General features: G+C 32.8%; 2 protein-coding genes across 3 annotated transcripts; one reads left to right on the forward strand and one right to left on the reverse strand.

The window, feature by feature from the left end:
• Window positions 1-2716: 2716 nt before the first annotated feature.
• LOC105111722 (uncharacterized) lies at window positions 2717-4452 on the forward strand. Its single transcript, XM_011007167.1, has 3 exons — window positions 2717-2929; window positions 3916-3964; window positions 4137-4452. The coding sequence occupies exons 1-3, from the start codon at window positions 2800-2802 to the stop codon at window positions 4450-4452; spliced, it is 495 nt and encodes a 164-aa protein (XP_011005469.1). The 5' UTR covers window positions 2717-2799.
• A 457-nt stretch (window positions 4453-4909) lies between these two features.
• On the reverse strand, window positions 4910-15539 carry LOC105111717 (DNA repair protein RadA-like protein). 2 transcript variants are annotated; one of them, XM_011007162.1, is made up of 15 exons: window positions 14655-15537; window positions 13320-13375; window positions 12766-12824; window positions 12489-12560; window positions 11992-12075; window positions 11685-11792; window positions 11170-11232; window positions 9973-10053; window positions 9629-9694; window positions 8828-8983; window positions 8567-8644; window positions 7319-7357; window positions 6478-6560; window positions 6117-6189; window positions 4910-5273 (listed from the first exon to the last, which is right to left on the reverse strand). In XM_011007162.1, exons 1-15 carry the CDS (start codon window positions 15401-15403, stop codon window positions 5106-5108), a joined length of 1935 nt encoding a protein of 644 aa, XP_011005464.1. In that variant the 5' UTR covers window positions 15404-15537; the 3' UTR covers window positions 4910-5105. The 2 variants fall into 2 exon arrangements, with proteins under 2 accessions (XP_011005464.1, XP_011005465.1); XM_011007163.1 differs by lacking the exon at window positions 6117-6189 and having other exon boundaries at window positions 14655-15539.
• Window positions 15540-23667: the final 8128 nt, after the last annotated feature.

Genomic DNA, 23667 nt, shown 5'->3' on the forward strand with positions numbered 1-23667 from the left:
TTAATATTATTATTATTATTGTTATTGTTGTTATTGTTGTTGTTATTGTTGTTGTTGTTGTTATTGTTATTATTGCTATTGTTGTTGTTTATAATTTATACAATTAACCTCCCTGTGGTTCGACCCCGGTCTTGCCGGGTTATTTATTACTTTGACACTCCTGCACTTGGGAGAAGACATCAATCTTTTCGTCGTGTCTGACGTCATATGTTGGTTTACTCCAGTGTCAGAATACCATGTCTTTTCTGCAGTTTCACCAATTTTGATTGCAGTAAAGGCCTTGTATTGATCAGCTTCTTCATCATATGCAAAGCATCCATCTACTTTGTGATTAGGTCCCCCACATCGAAAACAAGTGATGCCACCACGTCCACGATGTGAGATTTATTTCTAACAAGTTCCAGTTAAGCTTCCATTTTGGTGAGGAAAACGAGTCTCTTTAGCTCGTAGTGGAGCGTTATTAATGGGATTTCTTCTAGTGAAGTTGTGATGATTGCAACCATGAGTGCTGGTGTTTATCCATGGCTTTGAGCTTATGCAGCCATGATTTGTATAAAAAGCCACAGAAGTAGTAGTTATTCATGCTCTTTGAATTCAAATTTCAAAGTCACGGAGTTTGCCAATAACTCCTTCAAGAGATGGAAAGATATCTCTAGCATTTAATGTTACTACTATAGGATCAAATTCAGATCCTAATCCTCAAAGAATACAAATGATGAATTCATTATTATCCAGTGGTTTACGTGCACCATAGAGAGACAAAGCCAAAGATTTTTCTTTGTGTAAATAATCTTTTAGTGAAGAGGTACCTTTTATCAAGTACTGTAGTTTGCCTTTAATTTGTTGGATGCGATCTCGAGTGTGAGTGCTATAAATAGTCTCTAACACTTGCCATGCATCATGCGAATATTCACTATTGATGACTTGAGAAAGAGGTCCATCAGATAATGAACTATTGATCCATCCAAGGATCAATTGATCCGTGCACAGCCACACTGTTGCAGTAGGATTTGTTTGCAACTCACCATTCTCACCAATAATAGTTGATTATGGGCAGGGAACTTCATCCTTCACGTATCTAAGGAGTCTATAACCATGTAAAACAAGAATAACCTGTGCTTTCCATAAAAGATAATTGTTTAAAGCCAGCTTGATGGAGATATCAGGCAGATGTGATTTCAGGAGTGTAATCTCAAGAGAAGAAGCAGGGAACATTGTTTGAACTAAAAAGAAAGATGTCATAGTGATAGAAGGCTCTGATACCATATAGGAGAGCTGAACTTATTATTCAATGTATTGTTTGTGCCTTTAAATAGGCATTACATACAATACAGGACATTACAGGTCTTTGATTATTACTATATATATACATGATTTGATATAGGAATTACAGAAATCATGAAGTAAATAGAACGAAGAATTATAGCAGGGGATCTTTTAGTAGAGTGATGTATGCAAAAGATCTGTGTAGGATTTCTGCACTTACATCTTGCATAGGATCTCTACATATATTTCCATTATTCTTTCATAATTGGAGGAGATGGAACTCAGAAAGGGTATTCAGTGATTTTCAAGGTAAGTCTACTTTGCATACAAGTAAAAGGATTTTTCACAATAATTTTTGAAGTATTCACTAATAAGTAAAATAATTTAGTTTATTATCAATTCAATAATTGATTAATTTATATTTAAAAATCAAGTATATTATCTAATAACTTATTATGATCCCTCAAATATTAGAAAAGTTATAAGTGATTTAATTTAACCCTTCAGTGACTAATTTTTAGGTATAATTATTATTTTTCATCATGAATATTTCAATTTAAACATTATAGTATAAAGTATATCTACTTTGTTAAATTGTTTTAGTTCTCAATATTATAGTCATTGATTCATTGAATAAGATTTTGAAACTCTTTTCAAAACTCATTTCACCTTGACCAAAGATTTCACAATCAATGTTATTTGAGAATATATGGAATATTTTTTAAAAATTTATCTAGAATGATGAATCCTCTCTTAATTACTTAAATATCTTCATATAGTTTATGTTATACCCAATATCTACTTGTTTATTGCTTTTAATTATGACAACACGTATATAGGATGAAAGCATAATACTCCTTATATAAAATAATTTAATATTCTGAAGTCTAATGATCATTTACACAACTATCACAAGAACATTTTCATAAATATAGGTGATCTCTCCATATGAAATTTTCTTGTAGGTCAGTTCAGTGTATATGTTATCTGTCAAGCACTTGCATATTAGTTGCAAGTATCCCTCATACCTCAGTTTATGAAAGTAATTGTTTCCCTTCATAAAATAAGGAATATAATATGCATTAATCCCAATAACTCTCATTAATATTTAATCTTAATAGAACATTGACCAGAAATATTTAAAAATAATATTTTGATATAATATGAATGTTTTAATTATAATAATTTTATAATTTTTTTATAAAGTATTTTTATCACGTAAATTTTATCCTTACTCTAAATTTATTAATAATATAAATAATTATTAAAAATAAAAAAAAAATTATTAATACATAAACAAAATCAATATTATATATAACCAACCAATTCTCTACTACAAATATTCACTAGCACCCCCAGGTTTTGCTATCTGAATTGAACGAGAAAATCAAAAACAGGATTTTTAGCAGTGTACGCCACTCTTGCCAGTAGAGATGTGGACTGTGTTGTTTGCTTCCAAAATCACCCTTCTATCTTGATGGGGCAGGAGGACTATTTGAATACATTAAGAAAAGGCTAAAAGAGAACGGGCATATGGTTATAGTAATAGCTGAAGGGGCAGGACAGGAGCTTCTTCCTGAAAGTATACTTTCCATGAATAAACAGGATGCTTGGAAACAAGTTACTCCAAGATGTTTGTCTGTGGTTATCTCAGAAGATGAAGGTATGCTGATGCTCTGCCTTAGAAATGATGCTTTACAAAACCATTTCCATGGATTTTAGGGGCGAATTATAGGAGTAGCAACGCAACAGGGATTTTCGGGCATTGTGGTGTAGGACAAGCTGTTGGGTGTGGGGACGAAAGATGGTTCACATCCAGCTGCAAATCAAGCTGGAAAGGAAGGGAAGATTTCAGTGCAGCAAATTAGGCTGGACAGTAGGGAAGATTTTTTGGTGGTTTGTCTGCCAAATTGTTGGGAGAAATCGTGGATGAAAATGGGATGCGTTCCCATTTCAACTATGAATAGAGAACTTATGAGAGCAGAAAAACACACAGCAACAACACACTAAAAGGAAGAGAGAAGCGAGGCAATTACAGAGATATTGAGAGTTGAGAGTTGAGAAGAGTTTTCTCCTCCTCCCTTGATGTAGATTGTAGTTCTCTCTATCTAGTAAAATCAGTAGCTCTGTGCAATTGCCAAACCACCTTAAATGTTGTGTTCTTGATTCTGGGCATCAAGCTCGGGTCTTGACACAAGCCTTTTTCAAGTTTTGGTGGCCTGCCAAGGCATGCGGTTATGGTCAGATATAGATGAAACTAGGGATGAATAGGGAATTGGTACTGGTAGGAATTGAGATAAAACCAGTGCTTAAAGCAATTTTCAACGAAAAATTCTCCAGTGATATTCCATTCATCTTCAAGAAATCAGATTCCAGAAAGCTTTCAAAAATTACAGCATCATATGACAATCACTGATTTAAGAAAATTAGAGAGGACGCAGAACCCAAAATTGTTAAACTGCTACCATAACATTAAAACAATTATTATATGTTTGAAAATTGGCATAAACTGCGATGCTGTAGTAGCTGTAACTTTATTTGGACTTCAAAATGTTTGTTCTATAATCTTTCCTTTCTAATCAAGATAAAGTTTGTCATTTTTGGGCAAGAAGATTTTTCTCACGTCACTGGACAATTTTCCTCTTGCAGGATCACTTTGCAAGTCAGAAAAAGATGACGATAAATCTAAAATACATAGGTCAGTAATCAGTCAACAAAAGTTTTCTTTCGTATATATTCCAACATTGTTGAATTGCAAACAGCCATTTGAAACAGTCAGCATAACCAACAATGGTAATGATCCCACAACATTGCAAGTCCCTCTTTGCCAGAAGCAAATCTCATCCATTTTCCTTCCCATGATTGCTTAGGTGTGTTCAAGTTCAGAGTTCAACAGGGATTCACTCTTCCTTTCCTGATGCATTCCTCGCCACTAAATTTTTTATCTTAAATGGATTCTGTTACTTCTGTATCTGCACCATTCTCTGCTGTTACTTCTGTATCTGCACCATTTTCTGCTGTTACAACCTTTACAGGGAATCAGAATATATCGAGCTCGCTCGGCTTCTCTATGAGCGTCATCGAGATGGTTGCTTTTCGTACTCAAATTATCATGTATTTATTGGACTAATCCCTGATCACCAGAGCTTTGTAATTTGTCAGAGGACTTATCACGCTAGTGTTTAGGACAGAAGTGCAGATTTTAGAATCTATCCTCCTCTTGTGCTCTGGCTCCAAGCCAAGGAGGTTGTGAAACCAGTAAAGTCTGTGATCAACCTTGACAGCAGAATAAGAATGTCATTCTAGCAATAGCTAAATGTGCAGCCTACCAAGTCCCAGGACCATCATGTTGAACGGATAAACAAGGGCATCCAATTCAATAAAATCTTATTTATTTGTGTATCAAAAACATTTTAAAAAAAAATTAAAATTTTTCTTATTTTTTACTTCAAATTAATATATTTTTTATATTTTTAAATCATTTTAATACACTGATATTAAAAAAAATTTAAAAAATTATTTTAATATATTTTTTTAATAAAAATACTTTAAAACACAACTATACCCACTCTCTACGAAGATATCTCTTTATTAACGTCCCTGCTGGTTTTTACAGGTAATCCCATTTTGCATTTCTTGGATGGGCCATATATAGAACACCATTAAGGATTGATTCACGAGGGAATTGATCAGAGAAACACGATCATATCAAATCCATTAAACATTTTAACATGACTACAGATTTTCTAACAATAACAAATACAATATGTACAAAGCATTACATCTCTCCACCAGCCCTGTGTGCAAAAAATGGCAGAATAATTTCCAACTTCATTTCATCAAGCCTTGAATACAGTGTTGATGACTTCTTTTAGATTCTTGCACCCAACAATTTTCATCCCTTGGAAACCTAGATTTGCAAGAGATTTTTCAGCTGATTTCGGGATTACGCACATTTTATATCCCAGTTTCGCGACAGTATGTACTCTTTTCTCCATCCTGGGTACCTGCAATGTCGTGACAAAAATATATACATTAAACAAGGCACATGCAACAAGATACTCCGTAACTCCACCAAGAAATAGTGAAAGATATAGATGTTTCAACTATCAAGGAACATGTTATGGCTCTAAACGTAGCAAACTTCATGTAATTATCTGCATTGAATGTTATAAAAAACGCACCAACAGCATGTTCTCAATAAAGTAATATATTCCGTAAGCAAGTTGTGCTTTGAGTTAGCAGCATAGTATCCAAACATCATCAGCTTGGCAAAGCTTTAATAACCATGCTTCTCAAGAACTATACATGTTTAGGCAGTGCTGGGCTTGCTGACTAGTTCTAAAATGCTGATTAGGCTTTTCAAAATCATAACAATAAACTTACAATGAAGTCCAGACGCAGAAGGTTTCAAGCCACACTAAGTTGAAACTCCACAAGTCAACACAGCAGCAAACATAGTATTCAAAACAAAAAACCAGTAATAACCAGTCTGAACCAGTTGGATCTATTTTTCTGACACAAGTCTTGTAAGAATAAAGAAGAAAAGGGAAAATCAGAAATACCAGTTGCATCCATTTTCTGAGACACGCCTTTAAAGAACTAAGAGGAAACAAGAAATGCAGTTATATCATGTGCTACTTCATGTGCATGAAACTTGAAAGCTGAAAAAGGTTCAGAGGTTTGAACAGAAGTTTACAATCTACAGAGAATAAAAATAAAAAACCGCAGTTGATTTTGACGTGCTTCTTGGTTGTCACAGATGTTTAAACAGAAGTTTACAATCTACAGAGAATAAAAATAAAAAACCACAGTTGATTTTGGTTGTTACAGTGGAAATATGTACTTACTGCACGAAGCTCACCACCAAGGCCAATTTCTCCGATGAATGCAATGTTATTGGGAATGGGAAATTCCAAGAAACTGAAATGAGAAAAAAAAAAAAAAAAACAGATTGATCATATTTCAACTTCTGCATCCAATATCAACATCTATGGGACCAAAGACGGGACAAATTAACCAAGAGAGGAGCATTTTGAAAGAATGCAAACTGAAGGTCACAGGTTGCACTGGCAGAATTCACAACAGTATATTTATATTTATCAGGTATGTAAGGGTAGACGGGATGCCAATCATTTCCGATTAAAAAAATATGCATATCAGTTATAAGAGCATGAAGGAAAGGAGAGAACCAGACTACAAATCACACACCTGCTGCAAATTGCAGCTGCTATTGCAACATCACCAGCAGTCTCTGTCAGCATTACCCCGCTAACAACATTCAAAAAGATGGCCTAGTTCAGAAAAAAGAAATAGAAGAAAAAACAAATGAGAATTAAACAAAAAACCACTAATTTTAAACTAGAATAATTTTAAAAGGTATCAAGTCACATTAACAAAATGAATATTTTAATCATCTCTAAATCATGAAAAACAAGACAAGGAAATCCTAGAGTTGTGTTAAGGCATTCGGTCATTAGTTCACTTGCAGAGTACAAAAGAAACATGCTACGGATGCTTAAAGTCATTAAGTGAGGAAAAAATAAAAAGCTCGTATGGATTTTCAACATTCATAAAATGCATCTTATTTGGTTCATTTACAGATTCCTGTGCATTTTAAAAATTCAGTACTCTGCCTTTGCAGATTTCTGCATGTTGACAGTCATTTGACTGATATTGCACAGGTTCAAATTAAAGTTTTGCTTTTTTTTTTCCCTTCATATTTCACATAATCCCGTTTAAGAAGAGTTCAATATAAATGAAAAGCAGGAGATTCAAATACAAAACTTTAGAAAGACATGTTTTATTAGATTGGCCACAATGGTAAATTCTTTCATAACTGTTTTTTAGGAAATTATTTGACTGATATTGCACAAGTTCAAATTAAGGTTTTGCTTTTTTTTCAGTTCATATTTCACATAATCCAGTTTAAGACGAGTTCAATATAAATGAAAAGCAGGAAATGCAAATACAACACTTTAGAAAGACATGTTTTATTGGATAGGCCACAATGACCACAACCCCAGAAAAGGAACATGAAAAATCAGCTTACATTCTCTTGGAGCATTAAACCAGCTTGCTTTATAAGAACCTAGAACCAGAGACATGTGAAATAGTTAAAAAAAAAAAAATGCTTGTCAACTTTTCAAAGTGAAATATTTAAATATAAGCTAAAATAGGCTGTCACTTCAGAGATTCAGTTGCTACTTCAGCATTGGCTTTGCTTTACTTTTAGTTTGGAAGCAAAGAAAGGAGGAAAAATGTGTTTGTGTGGGTGTGCACGCACATGTGTGAACACATGAAGATTGTAAATAACATATCTTGTTCAAATTTACATTTCTAAACATGAAAAGTTAGGTAATTTCATCTTATACTCTCCAACACTTACAGAAATCAAACAAATAATTCAAGTTAACAAAATGTTCCTTTCTTCTCACCCAAAAGAATTGTCCAAGCTCATAAGACAAACACATGGTAGTGATGATGTAAGTTAGTGAGTGCAGACTTCAATTTCATTTCATATCCAAAAAGAAACGAGGAGAGGGTGCCCACCACCATGGTTCTTGGTTGGAATCACAAGGTGTTGTAGTTGTAAGTATTTAAAGAACAAATGAGATTTTTTTGTAAACTGTAATCATGTAATGGCCATGATGTCCATAACATAACAGTGATTCCCTCCATTGGGATATGCCAATGCCCAAATCATATAGGCCCTATATCACAACAGGAGGGCCAAAATCAAATTACATAGTGGGAATTATGTCCAACTTCCTATGTACTCCTATTCAGTCAGGCCACTTGCAGTGGCTGAGAACTGGGTTACCTCCAGCTAAATGCAGTTCAAGTTTGAACTTTATCCTAGGTGACCTTGTGGTAGTATGTATTCTTTGAAGGTTGACCAAGAAGATTGCTCACCAAATAGCCATTCTTGATTTCAAGGTTTTAACCCAATTCACAGAATCACATCTATGTTCTCAAGGATTAATATCTATCCAAGGGATGCTATTGTCCCGACCCTCGAGATCATGACATTGGTTTCTAGCATGCATTACTTCTTATGAACAAGTTAAAGATTTTTGCCAATTTTCAAAGATAAGTTCACTGGGACAATGATATAAAAGAGAGATGACTGAAAATAAGCAATCACAATTTAGCCAGTACAGGCCAACCTAAAAAAAGAGATATGACATCGATTATACATCTGAACAAAAAATCTAAATCAAAAAAGAAAAAGAAAAGGTGTATCCAGCAGCAATTATGACAAGCATATGAAATCTTATCAAAGCCTTAGATTACTTACAGAAATGATCATGTCAGCTCGGCTTGATTGGATTCCATTAATGTGCCTTGAAACTGATGAACCAGAGACACAGAGTGCCTGAATAAAAGTTTTAATGGACCATCAGCATTTGGTGAAAATAAATAAATGAACAAAAAAAAAAAAAAAAAGGAAACCTCAGTAAAATCATCATTGGACTTCTTATCCTCAATAATGGTGTATCCACTGCATACATGAAATTTTAAAAAAGTAAGAAGTATAAAAGGTAATTATAAAGATTACCTGAATTTCAATAAGGAAACTTCGAGATCCATCCATTATTACAGCAACAGCTAGCCCAGCTAAAAAATCTGAATCTGAGTGTTGCTCAGTTAAGAATATCTCACTTGGATTGGAAACAACTGCCAGACCCAACTGTGACATTTCAAAAACTCCAAGCTGACAACAAGGGATAATTCTAACATCAGTTCAGAAATGCAAAACTAGCATCTAAATCTTTAGAAACATCAAGGAGAAAATTCACATTCATTTTTTAAATTATTTCCAGGAAAATCCCTCCACAAAGATTTCTAGAAAACAGAAAGTTACAGCTGCTGTTCTGAGACAATACATGTTATAGACAACATATGTAATTGCTTGAGCCATGATGCAGTAAAGTAATCCAAACACCATCCCAGAAAATTAGAATTTAAACACCAATTTGGATTATGCAGTGCTCTACTGTAAAAGTATTAAAAATTCATTAAATAGGTAAATTACTACATGGTATAAGATTTCTTCAGTAGATCTTATTTGAACATGAAAATTTCAAATTTTAAAATAAAACTAGAAACTTTAGCACAGGAAAGTTAACAATTAATCCAATATTTCTTTCCAAAACAAGCCAAAAGTTGGTAGAACTGCAATGCATAGAGGATATAGGACCCAGCTCCTATGTATTGACTGAAAAATTAAAATTGCAATGTCAAAAGTCTTAGACAAATTCCAAATTGGAGGGGAAAAAAGTTAAATACCAGAATGTCCAGATGAAATGAATGCATGCCACAAATATGCACAAAGTTGTAGATCCCTAGAATTGCACACCTCATCTGTGGACCCAAAACGATTCTTCACAGGTCGAAGCAACCGATGAGATGAGTACTTCTCCCCCTGGTAGTTAGCATGACATGTCACTGATTAGCAATCTTCACATTCCAAGTAAAAAAAAAAACAAATGCCTTGGAATCCCACCAAAGTAATGGGTTAAAGTTGCAATTGAAAACTAGCAGTTGAAGTTTCTCTAAAAAAATGTATAACCTGAGAGGCATCCTTTAAACAGATAAAGAATGCCAAATAGAAAAGGTAAGAAAAGTAGTGTACAATCTACAGTATAACCAATTACTAGCTTTGCCAACTATCCAAAAAAGATAATTTAAGAAGGTACTAACTTCCATATATAAGACAACATCAACAATGTGCTCCAATACACGAGGCCCTGCAATATCTCCAGATTTATTCACATGTCCAATCTGCAGAACATTATAAAAAGAAAAGAGATGAAAAATAAAGGGACAAGAGCAGAAAAGATTATTTGCATGCAAGATAGAGATTTACAGTAATAGCATGTCAATAATCATAGAGAAACCTACAGATTGACAGATGTATAAATCTAATAATAGAAAAGGATAAGCAAAAAACAAGAGAAGAAAATAAACAATTAAAGACAAGCAAAAAATCAATCTAGCCCCCTTTACCAAAGTGACACTGAAAAGTAAATTGATTCAAAAGAAAAATGAGGGAAAAGGGAGATCAAACTTTCAAGTTAAGGACTTGGCAAGACTATGGTATAAAAGACAGTTTTGTAACTCCTACAGTGAGAGACCGAAGAGACAAAAGCCAAAGAGTGCTTGCTTACTTCCATCGCTAATAAAGAGGTATGACTCCAAAGAACAAGAGCAAAATCAACCAACCAAGTAATGACATGATGATCTGGAAGCATATACCATACATGTCTATTTGGGATCATTTAGTTCCTGATGTATTCTCTATCACCAGGCATTACCATACCAGAGTGAACAAACCATCCCTATATATTAGTACTTCTCCCTAGCAGTCCCTGAAGAAAGTTCACTGACAAAAGAAAACAAAATCCAGAACTGAGCAAAACTTAAGAGCATAACTATTGTCTCAGCTATAACCCAGCACCTCATGCACAATATTATTTCCTATTCTCCATAGTTTCCAAATTTTTAGTTTTGATTTGATTTTTAATTTTTTCTCTATCCACTTGTTTGTCAGTCTAAGAAGGATCAGTCTTGCATGTATACTTGTGTATTTGGTGGGATCTCCTTTATGCTTTTCAATAGACTTTAACTCTTCAGAAGCAATAATTAAAGAAAAGAATTAATTTATCTGCTGCACCTGCAATGAAGAGAAATCAACACAGATGAGAGTAACAAAGTAAATGGATTACATTAATTCAAAACACCAAAGCAATAACAGTCTAGTTGATTTTTTTGACACATGGTGTGAAAGCATACAGAACCCAACTTTTTGGTAATCTCAAGTTATAATTGAATAATGAATTCAAAGATATTAAACGAAACTAGATTAGTAATTTTTAGGTTATTGCACAGGATTCTCACCAAAAGTATTGGGATGTTAGTTGTCTTCGCAAAACGCAACAGGGCTGATGTGCATTCCTTAACCTGTCACATATCCATACAGTAACAGCAATCAGCAACTCTCTCCTGAAACCACCAGATAAATGTGCCCACAGCACACAGATATTTGCATTTTTGCTTCAGAAAGCAAAGAGCATAGGAAAAGGACCGCCAAAATTTACACATAATGCTTTCTGACAACATCATTCTGAAATGTTTGCATTACTTTTGCTCACAGAGAATGAAGATAGGTGGACAAAAGGTGCTGTCTTTCATGTGTGAGGCCTCTGGATTGTCAACAAGACAGTAACTTTAAGAAAAGTAGTTGCATTTTGAGCGCAGAACTACGTAGAAAATGAGGCGATTTACATAACTTTGGGTCAAAATACATTGCTTAGCACCATGTCTTCTTGCACTGATGCACCCCATAAGAGTTGAATACGTTAAGCTAAAATCTGATATTGCACTTGGCAGTCTATAGTGCATAAAGTTCCAACCTGTGACAGTCCTCCAGCACTTCCAGCAACTCCTTTCAGATAAACTGTTTGAATTGAATCAATAATCAGAGCACGGGGGGAGAGATGCTGAATTTTTCCAAGTATATCCTGAAAAAGGGCAAGGAAACTAATTATGAGAAGTTCGTACAAAAGTATCTTAGACCTGGATGATTGAGTAGAATGCCCATTCATGATCAGCCTGAAAGAGTTTAATAAACGAGCACCAAAATAATCACTAAAGAAAAGGGATGGTTCAAATCAAAACTATTACCAACAAACCAGTTAGGATAAGTCCGAAATTGTTCACCTCAATATCAGTACTGGAATACAAGTAAAGCTCCTCAGTTCCAATCTCCATACGGTCAGCTCTGTTTCCAATTTGCTCTACACTCTGCCATGAGGAAGAAAAAAGTGAAATGGTATTTGCTTGTTGATAATAAGATCAAGACTTATATTACCAAATAAATGTCAAAATTTATCTTAGGATAGCAGCCCAACTGTTGTAGCCTTCCAGGAGCAAAACATGAGTTAGATAGCTTGAGTACCAATTTCAGGGCCTCCCGCCCTATCCCTATCTAAGAGGTGATAATCCTTAAGATTTCCTCATTCTAAGTTCAGAGTTAAAAATCAGGTTTTCCCTTCTAATAATTTTACTAAAAAGCCTCATTAAAACCATGTAAAACTGGTATGTCATTTTCTGCACAGGTAAGAAAGCATATGGCCTTGTCATTTTTTTGGTGGGTGGCCAAGAGGGCTATTGAGAAAGCATGAAGCATGTGAAATTTGTCTGCAGGAAACACTAACCTCTTCACCAGAAACATATACAACTGGAGCTGATCCACCAAGATCCTCACTGTCAGCTATTATTGCAGCAACCTTTCAATTCAAAAGAGTTGACATAGGATAGAATACTTAATAGAGGGGTTATTTTGGATCAAACGAGATCAAATCAGGCATATAGAAAAAAAATCTGGTCACATAAAAAAATTAAAGCAACAAATTCTGACGATTAAAAAAATTAAAGCAACAAATTCTAACGATGTAGAAGCACATAAGATCAAAATTATTACAAGAAACTCACCTGCAATAACAGTGTGCTCTTGCCGACCCCAGGATCGCCACCAACCAAAACCAAAGAACCTTCAAAATCAAAGGACATATAACCAAAGTAAACTTTGAGTCCACTTCTTACAGAAGAATGACTTGAGCATCAAAAACAGACAATTTTGAAAAGACTTGACTTAAGACATGAAAGAAGTAGCAAAATACAGAGAAACATCTGTGTGCAGGATTAGAAAGCAGGACTTAAAGCCTATGGATTTCAATCATGTGCTTCATTGCTCCTAAAACTTCCAGCTAATAAAATTCAGCAAGTCAAAAGGTCAGGAAACAAAGTAATATTTCCAAATGCTAGAGGCTATAACTGGTTATGTTCTACAAAAAATAGAGTTTTTTGTAAAGAATGTTTGGAGAGACCAACTTTTCAATATTTCATCGTAAAGTGGCTGCTCTAAAAACTTGAACTTGCTATATTGTGGTTGCAAGCCCATGACCCATCACCAAGCAATGGCTTCTATGCTTTTTACCCCAAAACAATTATTAATTTAAAATATTATCAAGTAAATCTGATGAAACCTGGAACAAGACCACCCCCAAGCACCCTTTCAACTTCACTTCCAAAAAGTCCAGACCTGGATCACAACCAAAAAATATGAAAACAGATTTCCTAAAGCATATATAACTATGAACTCAATCAATCAATATCATGAAACATCATAAATTCATCATTACAGATCCAAAGCAGTTGTGCAATTGAAAAGTAAACTACATTTTATAAGCAAATGCCTAAAAGCTATAGAAATTCTCTGCCATTCCACAAAAAAAGGAGCATGGCTGCAATAACGGAGGTATCTGTCATAATAAATGTTGGAAATTGTTTTACATATTCAATGAGGGGATGTTGGCTGCAAGAGCTGTCCACAAATGGTGCAGAGGAGTCAACCAAACAATGCACGTTGAAAATAATAAAAACCTAGGCATGGAGGACCCTCCAGGCAATCCAATGATGTTCTCACTCGAACATAAGAGAGTTGTTTCTCTTCATATAAAAATCATATTCCTATTGTATCCTTCATACTTCACAACAATTCCATACCTCCATTGAATTTTTAATCACCAGATTACACATGTGTTGCAGCCATTACAACATACAAAAAAAATAAAAAAAAACAGTTGCATACGAAGGCATTGAAAGTAACAGACAGAATAATGAACACCCTACATAAAAACACAATATCTTAGTTTTTAGTAACGTTTCTTGTTCAAATAAACAAAAGTCTCTGCTCAACCAAGGCTAATTGGCTGTGACCTTACATTTCCTCTAAAAACCAGACTATGTTATTTAACAGGATACATAGCGGTTTAAAAGTTCAATTTGGTGGAATTAAATGGGTTCCATGAGTGCAACCATCACCACCCACCATTCCACCAACAGCACTCACCACAGTCCCCACAACCATGGCCACTGCCCTTGCAGCCATACCTCCACAGTATTCCACAATTGACATTTCAACCCCTAGATCTTTAACTTCTCACCAAAATCAACTGATATAACCACTTGTATAAGCGGGTAGCAGGAATCAAACCCGCATCATAAGCTTAGAAGGCTAGGGGTTATAGTCCTTTATAACATCTCATTTCAAAACGGAACAGAAGACTTTGGTTTCATTCCACTCCTTTGTGAAATATGAAAAAAAAAATCGAGCAATAAGACAGGAGCAAAAAACATAAAATTCATAACATCTATGCAGCTATCTTTTGTCTTAATGCATGGTTAATCCTATTATTTTATTACAATAGCAACAAAATAAAAAGAAAAGAAAAGATGCATCACAAATTCTAGTGGTATTTTCGGTTGCCAAAACAACAAAACAGGAAATAAATCCCAAAACTGATAAGATATCAACTTACAAAGGAATACGCCAATTCAACATATTCATCCCACGATTCACATCTGTCAGCCTCAAAGGACGCAACTCCCCAGGCTTCTGTGGCAGCCAAGACCGCACTGCATTCTCCGAAGCCTCGATCCCACTCACCTTATTCCCACTCCCAATTTTCGCCTCAAAAAATTGCTTCATTGTCCCTACTTCATTGCAGGAACGACAAGACCCCCACCATTGCCCTGATGTAAACCCACAAATTTCGCAAACCCAACTGGTTTTACTTTTCCCCTTCGTCCTATACACCGCTCTATCCCCAGATCCCACCGCCCCATTAACTGAACTCCCCTTCTTCACACCCATATATCTCTTTTCCTTCTTCAAATCCTCTATTTCATTACGATTACTCGGCAATCCCATCTGGGTTTTCTCTCGTTTGATTAAATTCTCTCCCGCTAAGCCATCCACTTTCTCATCAAAACTGGACAGCCTGAGCTCTGATTCTCTAAACTCAGCACTACTGCTGGCGCCACTCTGCTTCCCCGTCCCATCCGAGATTGGGTCGAAAACACTCCAAACTAGAGGGGCATTTTTGGAGTTGTCAATGGGAGTGGGGTCGTTTGCGGAGGAATGGACAGCGAGACCAGATTTTTTGCAAAGGAAAGGGGAGGTGGTGAGGTGGAAATGGCGGGAGAGAGAAATTGGGTTGGGTTTTAAGAGCAAACGGTTTCTGTAAGTGTAGAATGATCTTATCACTTTCATGGCTGTTGTTTGCATCAGGGAGGGAGAAAGTGAAAAGTCTAATTCATGAAGAAATGAGTTAGGGTTTCAGGGTTTTGAGGATGAAATAAAATGGGAAACCCGCCAAGTTCAAAACAAAAGGAAAGGGTTAGAAATCAATATGTGCTCGGTTGTGTGATGAAATTATTTTTTAAAAATATATTAAAAAATAAGTAATTTTATATTTTTTTTCAAATCAAAATACATTTTTAAAATGAAATCAAACGTTGTTCCAAATATAAAAATAAATGATGATTAAGTCTACGAAGTTTCTTCGCTCTAAATTTTGGTATATAGTGACATTTTGAGGGTTTTTTTTGGTTTACTTTGTGAATTTTTGTCAATTCAGATTTTTATGCCAAAAAAAACATATTATCGTAAATTCACTTTTACAAAATGGCTATGATAATTTTGAGGGATAATTACATTAAAAAAAATTCAAGAACAAATGTTGAGATTTCCTATACCAAATTGCTTATGTTTTTTATTTAAAAGAATGACCATGTTTGATTGAAAAACCTAATTAATGATCATATTTCATCTCACTATCAAATTTTATTGAAGTTTATAAAAGTGTGGTGTTTTTTTTTTTATATCTCTCATTATACATCTTAATCTTATTTTTTTATATATCTTCAAAACAAGATTGTTAAAATTACAAATTAACTTATAAAATCAAACAACACATGTTATACATGTGAAATCACTTTGAAAACTTGAAAATGGTTAACATCAAACTATAATTAGGTAAAATCGGATAATATCCTGATTTTAAAATCAATTTTGCAATTTCACAAAAATACATGTATTGCACCAAATTTTTATCTCCAAAATTCAGCCCTCCACATCAGCTCCAAACCACATGTACAATATTTACCCTATATTTACCCTAGTCTCTTTTAATTTTTTTCCTCCCAGACATTCAACAATCAACCACTATTAATAACTCTCTTGTTTTTTTTCATCATCGACTGCATCTATTTCCTAGCCACTATGAGTTCCAGACAATGGCATCCTCTCCACCAACAATTGTAAGTTATTCTATAGTTCTGTTTATTTTTTTCCCATTAGACACTGACTAAGGATCATTTTACATTACTACCTTATTTTTTTTGTTTTCTTTTTAATTTATGAGTTTATTTAGAGTAATATACTTGTTTATTCAAGTTTTTTTTTCTCTAGATTGAAAAGGATAGTAGCTCTACGCATGAAGTATTTGGTTTTGGGATATAGAAATGATGGTGAAAAATAAATATCTAAAAAGGTGAAGATAATGCTACATATTGGCCACTGCACAATATCTTTCTCATTCCTCCCCCCACCAAGTATGCAATCTAACTATGGTTAGAATTGGATTGTTACTCGCTGATCTTTCTTTAGACAATTATGAAAAAACAATACACAATTCTTGTTCTTTGCACACATTCAAGCTTTGGACTAAAGATACAGTAGTTTTTATTTTTTGTAGTTTTATAAGCCAAGTGTAGGTGTAGACACTTGTATACTAGTAGATTGTTTGTTTATTTTAAATTTGTTAACTGTTAGTTAATAAAAATAATGAATAAAATAATTATATTGTATTTTTAAATTACTTAAATTATATATGAAAAAAAATTTCCTTACTATATAACGATCTATTTTTATTATCTGAGTTTATATTATATTTTTCATATCGTGTCAAAAATGTGTATAAGGGTACAAAACTATCTATACTTTGTGTTGATTACTCTTTTTATTTTGATTTTTTTAATTTTAGATAGTAATTAAGAGTGTAATAGTAGTTCTTTTTTGGAGTATTTTTCATTTAAAAATACATGAAAATAATAATTTTTTATTTTAAAAAATATTTTTAACATCAGTATATTAAAATAATTTTAAAATATTAAAAAATAATAATTTTAAGTAAAAAAATAAAATTTTATAAAACACATACATCAGTTGTGTGTAAACCCTATCATTTATGATCCCATCATAAATTTTGAAGTTGAAGTAAAATATTTTAATTCATTTACATAAATTTTGAACTTAACCTTTATTAAATTTGATAGTGCTAGGACTTTGTATTTGATTTGATTTTTAAAATAACTTTTCGTATTTTAAAATATTATTTATAAGGTTAAAAGAATTGATTTGGTGGTCTTTCAATATAATTTGATAGGTGGAATAGTGAAGTCTCTGTAACTGTTATTGTGATGGAAGGCCTTAATTCAAACACTCAATAAATTATGTATTAAAATTAAGAGAAAAAAACTATAAATAGTGAGTTAAAATAACCAATAATTCAAGTATTTTCTATAGATTTTAGTCCATTGAGGTTATATGGATGCTACCTCTTTTTCTGACTTATGAATCATTTAAGAGTTAATTTCATAGATCGGATAAAAAAAATTCAATGTAGCAAAAAAATATTTAACTTGTAAATAATTATTTGATATTATTATTAAATCTAGTCAAGTATATTAATTTTAAATTTTTTTTAATTTAACTCCTTATTTAACTTAGATTTAAAATCAAACTATGTAGAAATTATCCTAATATTATCTACTTGACATGGTTACTCCATAAACAGCTTAGTTGAATGATAAAAAGAGCAAAAGAATGAAATTTACAAATTGACAAAAAAAAACTCATGACCTGACTCTTTACTTAACTTATATTTAAAATTAAAACATGTAAAAGCTGTGTTCATGTAATCTAGTTAACTTAACCGATTCAAAAATAACGTAGATGATCTAGAGATAAAATTAAAAAAATAAAATTGAAAGAAAAAGGGAGGGAAATGAAGGGGAAAAAAAAGAAAAAGAAAAGGTGGGAGCTAAATAGGAAAAAAAAAAAAAAACTTCATTGTGAAGCTCATTACTATGAAGCTCATTATGTTAGGGTAATAGGTGAAATGTTACATCACCATCATCATTTTTTTAATAGTGTTTAGAATAATGGATGAACTGTGCTTTTAAGAAATTTTTTAATTCTTTTATCTTTAGATTGATTTTTTGTGTTTTTATTATTATTTTGATATGCTGATATTAAAAATAATTTTTTTTAATATTATTTGAATATATTCTAAAGTAAAAAGTACTTTGAAAAATAACATTTAACTCAATCTCAAACACGCTCTTCATATCGTATCTCTAAATTTAAATGAGTTCAAATTTTATAATATGAAAGATTTGGAAGGGTGGGAGAGATGGGAAAATATCACTTAAAAAGTACTGTTTTTTCCTTGTTCTCTTAGAATTAAGCATGGTCCAAAGCTAAAGGTATATCGAATCACCTTTTTTGGATTAAAAATTTTATTTATTTTACCAAAAAAATTTTTGTGAAATTTATTTTTCTAAAAAGGAAATTATTTTTTATTATTTAGATATGTTAAAAAAATTATTTTTATAAGATACATTTACTTTCGCTAGTAGCTTTAAATAATGATAATAAAAAATATATGATATAATGATAAAAATAATAATACTGGTAATTATGATAATTATGATAATATTATTGGTGATGGTTATTGACACGACTAAAAGATTGATGTCTTCTCCCAAGTGCAGGAGTGTCGAAGTAATAAATAACCCGGCAAGACCAGAGTCGAACCACGGGGAGGTTAATTGTACAAATTATAAACAACAATTATAAACAACAACAATAATAACAATAACAACAACAATAATGATACTAATAATACTAGTAGTAGTAGTAGTAGTAGTAGTAGTAGTAATAGTAGTAGTAGTAATAATAATAATAATAATAATAACAATAATAAAGAAAAAAAAGAAGAAGGAGAAGAAGAAAAGTTGATGAGAACTTTGATATGGAAAATTAACGTAAGGATTAAACAATGATAACAAACAATGTCAAGGTTAGAGATCCACTAATGGTATGTCAAACAAGTATAGTAAGAACTCTTATTATTCAATTGGAAACCACACACAAAGGAGGTTCCAATTAAATTATAGATTATTAACATGATTACATTAGTGATCTTATTTAATTAATGCTAATACTTGTAAATTTCATCAAGTATTTATGATTATAACTTATGTTAACAACAAATCAAGTTCCTTTCATAGCTCAGGTGTCGGTTATACCCTTGTACTAACACATCTTCAATTATTCCTTGGTATGGGCTATAAAAGTGCCAAGCAAGTAAAAGAGATATAGAAGTTGGTTTTAACTCACCTAGATTGAGACTCTGAAAAACTGAATATGGAAGTAAATTCACACTAGCACCAAGATCAAGTAAGGCTCTTTTAATTTTATGCTCTCCAATAAAGCAAGAAATTGTAGGACAACCAGGGTCTTTATATTTCAAAGCATTATTGTTCTGAAGAATAGCACTTACTTGTTCGGCTAGAAACATTTACTTGTTCGGCTAAAAAGGCTTTTTTTTCACATTCAGTTTCCTCTTCACAATGCATAGATATTTCAAAAATTTAGCATAGGAAGGAACCTATTTAATAGCATCCAGCAAAGGTATATTGATTCTTGCCTGTTTGAAAATTTCAAAGATTTTAGAGTTGTGATTGACTTTCCTTTGTTTGGTCATGGCTTGAGGAAATGGAAGTGCTGGCGAGGAATCAATTGTTTCTTTACAATTTTCATATTCAACCTCTTCCTTACCCTTAGAGATTGACTCATCATCTTTCTCATAAGGTTCAAGAGTAGGTTTTTCAATAACCTTACCACTGCGAAGAGTAATGACTGATTTGACTTGATCCATGTGTTGGCTTCCAGAACTACTTGCATTTGCATTGTATTGCCCCTTGGGATTTTGTTGTGGTTGAGATGGAAACTTACCCTTCTCTTGGAAACTGAGAGCAGATGTTAATTTTGCAAGAGTATCTTTAAAATCTATCATGTTTTGAGCAAATTGAGTATTGATTGTCTCTTGCTTTTCAATGAATGCATGCAATGTTTCCTCAAGATTTCTTCTAGGAGGTGGAGCATAAGGAGGTGTATATCCATGAGAATTTTGGAAATTATGGTGTGCTTGAAATGATGGTTGTGAAGTTTGTGCATTGTTGTTCTCACTCTTTCAACTAAAATTTAGGTGATTTCTCCAACCAGAGTTGTATGTTTATGAGTATGGGTTGTGGTTGGCCTTTTGGGAACTATTTAAAGCATGCGCTTGTTCATGGAGACATTCCTTAAAAGAAGGCAAGGTTGGACAATTATTGGTTGAGTGTTCATTTGTTTAACAGATTTGACACACCATGTTTTCAACAGATTTTAATTGACCACTCTTTTTCAATTCTAGTGCCTTGACTTTTCTAGCTAAAGATGCAAACTTGGCTTGAAGGTCATGATCTTCCCTAAGGTTGTACATACCTCCACTAAATGTATGAGGTTGAGTTTTACTCAGTGCCTCATAAGTACCCGCGGTGTCCTAATTTTGAGCATTTTCAGCTAACAAGTCTAAGTACTTCATTGCTTCATCAGGATCTTTATCTTGAAAAGTTCCATTGCATATCAATTCAACCATTTGCCTATCTCTAGGTGTTAACCTTTCTATAAATGTAATTGACACGACTAAAAGATTGATGTCTTCTCCCAAGTGCAGGAGTGTCGAAGTAATAAATAACCCGGCAAGACCGGGGTCGAATCATAGGAAAGTTAATTGTACAAATTATAAACAACAACAACAATAATAATATTAGTAGCAATAATAATAATAATAATACTAGTAGTAGTAGTACTAATAATAATAATAATAATAATAATAAAGAAGTTGAGAACTTGGAGATGGAATATTAGTATAAGGATTAAACAATGATAATAACAAATGTCAAGGTTAGAGGCTCCACTAATGGTATGTCAAACAAATATAATATAAACTCTTATTATTCAATTGAAAACCACACACAAAGGAGGTTCCAATCAGATTATAGATTGTTAACATGATTACATTAGTCATCTTATTCAATTAATGCTAATACTTGTAAATCTCGTCAAGCATTCATGATTATAACTTATATTAACAACAAATCAAGTTCCTTTCATAGCTAAGGTGTCGGTTATACCATACAGTATGGGCTATGAAAATGCCAAGTATTTGTTGTACCAAGTGTTATACAACATAAATCAAGATTAATCATTTAACAAGCAAAGTATTAAAGAGTGAACAAGATAACAAATATAAAACATGTTAGTATCAAACATTAAAGTTCATATTAAGTTTACACTATACTTATTCTTACACCATTAGTGTAACCTTTTTACCTTGACATAATAAACTTAGCTAGACATAATGAAAGAAAGAAAAATAAATAAACAAAATAAGAACATAAATAAGATAAAAGTTAACTAAGTAAAGGAAAGGAAATGAAAGGCATAAACTTGATATTAATGAAAGCAAATCATAAATATTACAAAAAATACAAAGAGAGAAAGCAAGAGCATGATCTTGGTCTGGAAACGAAGATGCCTAAATGGATGGCAAATGCCTTCTTTTATAGGCTAAAATTGGGAACTATTGATTTGATGACTAATTAATAAGTGGGTGACCAACTCTTGACTTGGTGACAATCCTTATCTTCTCTTGTCTGCCCAAAACGTCATTGATAACGTCAAAATTAGAGCCACTTAAAAACATGAAAGTTGTAGGAAATTGTCTCATCTTTCTTGTGTAAAACATTCAGCTTATTTTGACTTCTAGAACTCCAAATATGGCCAAAATGCTCAACAGTGCTCGGGCTGGAGGACAGATTCGGGCTTCTTTGTTGTTGCAATAATTTAGACTTGAAAATGACCTTTTTAGATCTTGGGCTCCATATGAAAGTTGTAGGCCTATGTCTTATCTTTCCATCCATATAAAGTAAACCTAAATCTGAGATCTATAGCTCCAAATATGACCTAATTACCGAAAAGTGTTCCGGTTTGGATTGCACCGACATCTCTTTTCTAAGTTTGGTCATCTCTTTATCCTTTCAATTTCAGTTCTTAAATTCATCAATCAATCCTTTCATTTATGTGATATGCCTGCATTTAAAATGAACATTTACCATAAATTAAAGATATCTTATATTATTAGATATATTATTATAAAACATGTTTTAGTTAAGGAGTTATTGATACTTCAAGTGCAAAATGATGATATAAAACTTTGATAAAAATATACTTTTAAGTATCAATCAATGGTGGTGGTGATAATGCAATTGTGATGGTGATAATGGTAATGATAATGGGCTGATAATGATTGTTGAAATAAATAAGTTGTGGTGTTAATGAATATTGTGAGTTAGTAATATCATGAAAAACGTTTTAACATCTTAAAATTAAAATATTTTCATCCAAATTAGTTTTATTGAGAAGTTGATTGGAAAATATTATGTGTTTGGTATATTTGTTAATATTTTTTTTACATTAAAAAATTGAGAAAAACAATTTCTAGAAAATTAATTTCACAAAACAAATTTTACAAATATATAAAACATGTTATTTTTTTCCTTGTATGTTTTATTCTGGACATTGAGACATTTTGATTGTAGATTGTGGCAGTATGTTGTTAGTTTTTCCCTTAATAAATTAAATAACTAGGTGTTGTTGAGCAAAAGATGTTTGGGTTTTTTGTTGTTTTTTTTCTTGAAGGCATGGTTAGTCAAGGTAATGTGTTGCGTGGATGATCAGGAAAGTGTGCTACTAATTTTACTCTTGATGATTTTAGTGGCTAGGTGTTATTAAGCAGGGTTGTTTAGGTTTTTCTTTGCTCTTTTTCTTGGAGGCATGGTTAGTCAGGGAAGCATGTGCAATCCATTTTCACTACTATTAATTAGGGGCTTCCTATAGGCAAGTAAGGTTGTTGTTCGTGTCACCATAAGGCTCTTTAACTCCTCGATTATGAGTGGCTAGACATTCATGTTTGGAATCCTTGTTTTTCTTATAGCTTGTTTTTTGGACTGCCTCACATCTCTTCTCAATTTCAGTTTTTCTACAGAGGGTGCACTGGTCTTGGAGTTCGGTTTTAGAAAGCTGTTGGTTTTTATCTAACTTGGTTGGGCTATTGAGTGTAGTGAGGGTTGTCTAGTAGATAATGCTATGCAATCATGATTATTCATTAAATGCAAGGTGCAATTGTCTTCGTCATTTATCCTTCAACAACTTTGAGGGGGCTAGTAATTGTTATGCTGGATTGGATGTTAAATTAAGTGTTAACGATTTATTTGTTGATTTTAGTTACTTTGCCTCTGGTTTCCCTTCCAATGTTGTTAAGTTGTGTGTGGGTTAGTTCTGTTAAGAACTATTCTAGTTTAATTCATTTTTCAAAA

The sequence above is a fragment of the Populus euphratica genome, unplaced genomic scaffold (assembly GCF_000495115.2).
Source record: "Populus euphratica unplaced genomic scaffold, PopEup_1.0 scaffold306.1, whole genome shotgun sequence".
In the NCBI taxonomy this organism is placed as follows: Eukaryota; Viridiplantae; Streptophyta; class Magnoliopsida; order Malpighiales; family Salicaceae; genus Populus; species Populus euphratica.